The sequence below is a fragment of the Sprattus sprattus genome (assembly GCF_963457725.1).
Source record: "Sprattus sprattus genome assembly, chromosome: 3".
NCBI lineage: Eukaryota > Metazoa > Chordata > Actinopteri > Clupeiformes > Clupeidae > Sprattus > Sprattus sprattus.
In genome coordinates, this window is record NC_137922.1 from 44,315,839 (window position 1) to 44,319,185 (window position 3,347).

General features: G+C 41.6%; 1 protein-coding gene across 1 annotated transcript in view; it reads right to left on the bottom strand.

The window, feature by feature from the left end:
• The window catches only part of nlrc3 (NLR family, CARD domain containing 3), a gene marked incomplete at both ends in the record, with an annotated part of 20,980 nt that extends 18,886 nt beyond the window's left edge, over positions 1-2,094 (bottom strand). The window contains 3 exons of the mRNA XM_080835512.1: positions 1-100; positions 385-642; positions 2,001-2,094. The exon at positions 1-100 is cut by the window's left edge and continues 1,686 nt beyond it. Of these exons, the coding sequence (XP_080691638.1) occupies positions 1-100; positions 385-642; positions 2,001-2,094 (452 nt within the window). The remainder of the gene's footprint in view (positions 101-384; positions 643-2,000) is intronic.
• Positions 2,095-3,347: the final 1,253 nt, after the last annotated feature.

A 3,347-nucleotide genomic window follows, 5' to 3' on the forward strand; every position in this document is an offset into this window, starting at 1 on the left:
GGTGTCTGAAAGTTTTGATTGACACTTTTGTGGGAGGGGACTTCTGGTTCCTCTCTGAAGCGCTGCAGCAATATATTCCTCTGCTGCTGCAAAACTGTGTCTGAACGTACGCAAACACAAACACACACACACACACACACACACACACACACACACACACAAATGCAAACAAAAGACAAAATAGAGTTATTTATTTTGGTCTACAAGTGCATACACTGCACACAACACAATCAGGAAGACAAACTGCATTACAAAGTAAGCATTTCTAAAACCAGCTGTGCATTTTACTGTGCTGGAAACAGAGGGGCATCTCTCTCTCACACACACACTTTAACTCACACACACACACACACACAGAACGCACGCACACACACACAGAAATACCATATTGACAGATGAGCTGGTACTCCATTGGGTAGGAGGTAACGAGGAAAGTCTTGAGTCCAGAACCCTGAGGATCCCTGTTTGACAGCAGTTCCACCAATGTGTGCCACTTGTCTGGCATAGACCCCGCCTTCTGAACCAGTCCAGTCTCAGTGGAAGTTAGAAGCCCCGCCTTTTTCACGTGAGAGACCACACCCTCCAAGACATCACCACACACCAAACATTCCAGAGCCAACTGGTGCTTCTGCAGCCAACTAACTAAAAAAAAACACACACACGTGCACACACCAAAACACACCAAAACACACACCAACATCACAAAGTTATCCAATTAAAAAAAATTATCCAATTACACACTCACCATTATAAAAACCTCAGATCATAAAATATGTGTGATAAGCCAATGTTTTAAAAGGATGTAGAAAATGTAATGCCTATCAATCTTAAAAATGCATTTAATTTCATGTTTCAGTATGTTTTAGCAGCACCAGTGTGATGGATAATTACTTTTTGATTCTTCCATTGTTGAGCTGCATTTTCACGCTGATTCAGTAATGATGATGAACTAATTGCCTGTTTATTGCCCTTCATTTTAGTACTGGTTAATTAAAGGCAGAGGGGTAAATAAGTGTGGCTTTGGTTTATCCACTTGCTGTAAAGTGCTGTCAAATGCTGTAAAGTGCTGGGCGTATTGTAGACTGCAGTGACTGGAGGTAAAGTAAATGTTTGCGGTAAAACAGTTTCAACTGATCGGTATGGTGAATGCCACTGAATGCCCTTCACATAGCACGATAATTTAGTTTGCTTCCAATGTGCTTTGTGAATCATGCCTTATGCTATTGCTTAAAATGTCTGTAAAACACCATTTCAGTGTTGTGTTGATTTCCCCACTCACTGTCACTGCGGTCTCGTTTCCCTCACAGCTCTGCCCATTTTACAGTCGTACCTGATTGGATTGCTCTTACATTAGGCACAATTAAACTCTGACGGAGCCCCCTCAAGGTCCACGATGAGGAAGAGTGTGAGGAAGAAACCCAGGAAATGTCACAGGCAACGTCTCCATCTGGGATCATTAGCTACATACCTGACAGTAACGTGTAATCAGAGGTAATTCGATCCTCTGTGTGTGTGTGTGTGTGTGTGTGTGTGTGAAATTAGATCCCCTTTCAAAAACATGACCTGATTGCCTCTGAAGGCTGGACTGCTCTGTGTGGAGAGCGAATGTGACTAGATTTTTTTCCCCCTGTCTTAATGCCCCTACGCCTTTTCTTGGAAGATTTGTTGCAAGCAGGTTGCGGCGTGGTTGTGGCGTGGTTTCAAACTGGACTAATTCAGTTCATAGCAAGCCACCAGTAAATGTAATAAACCGAGGTCCAACTGTGTGATTTGAAACTGGACCAGTGCAAGTTGTAGTGCGCCCCATCATCTTTGAGTATCAACGCCTTTATCTTGCTATGGGAAGTATATGTGCTGAATAAAATATGTGTGTGTGTGTGTCTGTGTGTGTGTTTGTGGATGTGCAAGTTTGTGTTTGTGTTTGAGTGTATGTGTGTGTGTGTGTGTGTGTGTGTGTGTGTGTGTGTGTGTGTGTGTGTGTGTGTGTGTGTGTGTGTTACCTTCTTTCTCTTTCTGTGGTCCAGCTTTTTGACCTGTCGACTGTAGATCCATGTAGCAGTCTTCCTCCCAGGGAATGTGTGAGTGCTTGTCCATCTCTGAGATGTGGTGTGTGTGTGTGTGTGTGTGTGTGTGTGTGTGTGTGTGTGTGTATGTGTGTTCAGTGCTTGAAGAGAACGCTGGTTTCTTTCTCCATCGTCTGTAACGCATATGCAGCATGTAATCAACTTTCATTTCTGTCTTTAAATTGAACTGCTTAGTAGTGTTCTTCATGCTAATAATGGTATTACCTGCGCTCTCAACTATGGCTACTTTTTTTAAACAACCACAAATAACAGTGTATGTAAACACACATATTTACACAGAGGGTGCAAATAAAGCTTGCATTCTTGCATAGACAGTTAGACACACACACACACACACACACACACACAAAAATACTCTTCATATATATACAAAGTTTCGTAATTAGAATCAAACTCTTACATATAACCACATCCACACAGAGCACACTCAGATGCACACACACACACACACACACACACACACACACACACACACACACACACACACACACACCCATACATACACACAGACACGATCTTCCGATTCAGAGCGAGCGAGTGATCGTACGAGCGAGAAACTGCCAAACCTCACATCCCACATGTAGCAACACTTGATGTTGCCCTGGCAACGGTTCAGTATCAAGGCAAACAACACAAAACCAAGCACACACACATGAACAACATGTACATAGGCACTCAACTACCTCTCCATGTCTGTTTACTCAACTGCATGTTCTCTGACATATTTATTATATTGTTCTTAACACTCTTTCTCTCTGTCTCTCTCCCTCTCTCTCTATCTCGCCCCTTACCCTCTCTCTCTGTCTCTCTCTCTCTCTCTCTCTCTCTCTCTCGTTATATGTGATACAATGTGAGTTTTGTTTTGTAGCCTGGGCATGTCAGGAGGAAAGAGTATCCTTTTCTCTTCACTTTTTGTTGATTTACATTCTCATGTGGTGTGTGTGTGTGTGAGACAGAGCAAGAGAGAGAGAGAAGGTTCGTATGTTGTTCTTTTATTGGGTCACACTTTATCGGGATGGTCCTGTGTAAAGTATCTCCAGATGCTCTGATTATAAACAAACTTTAAGTTGAAACTCTGTGAACAACAGTTGATGGTAAAGGTTAGGGTTTTTTTTTTATTTATTTTTTTAAGGTGATGATAAGTGAAAAAATACAAAAAACATCTGTAAAGTCTATGTAAGCTGACTATCCAAATAAAATGTTACCATTTTATTTTTGATATATTGTAAATATATGTTTAAAAAAGGATCTTTTGAAAGTGTG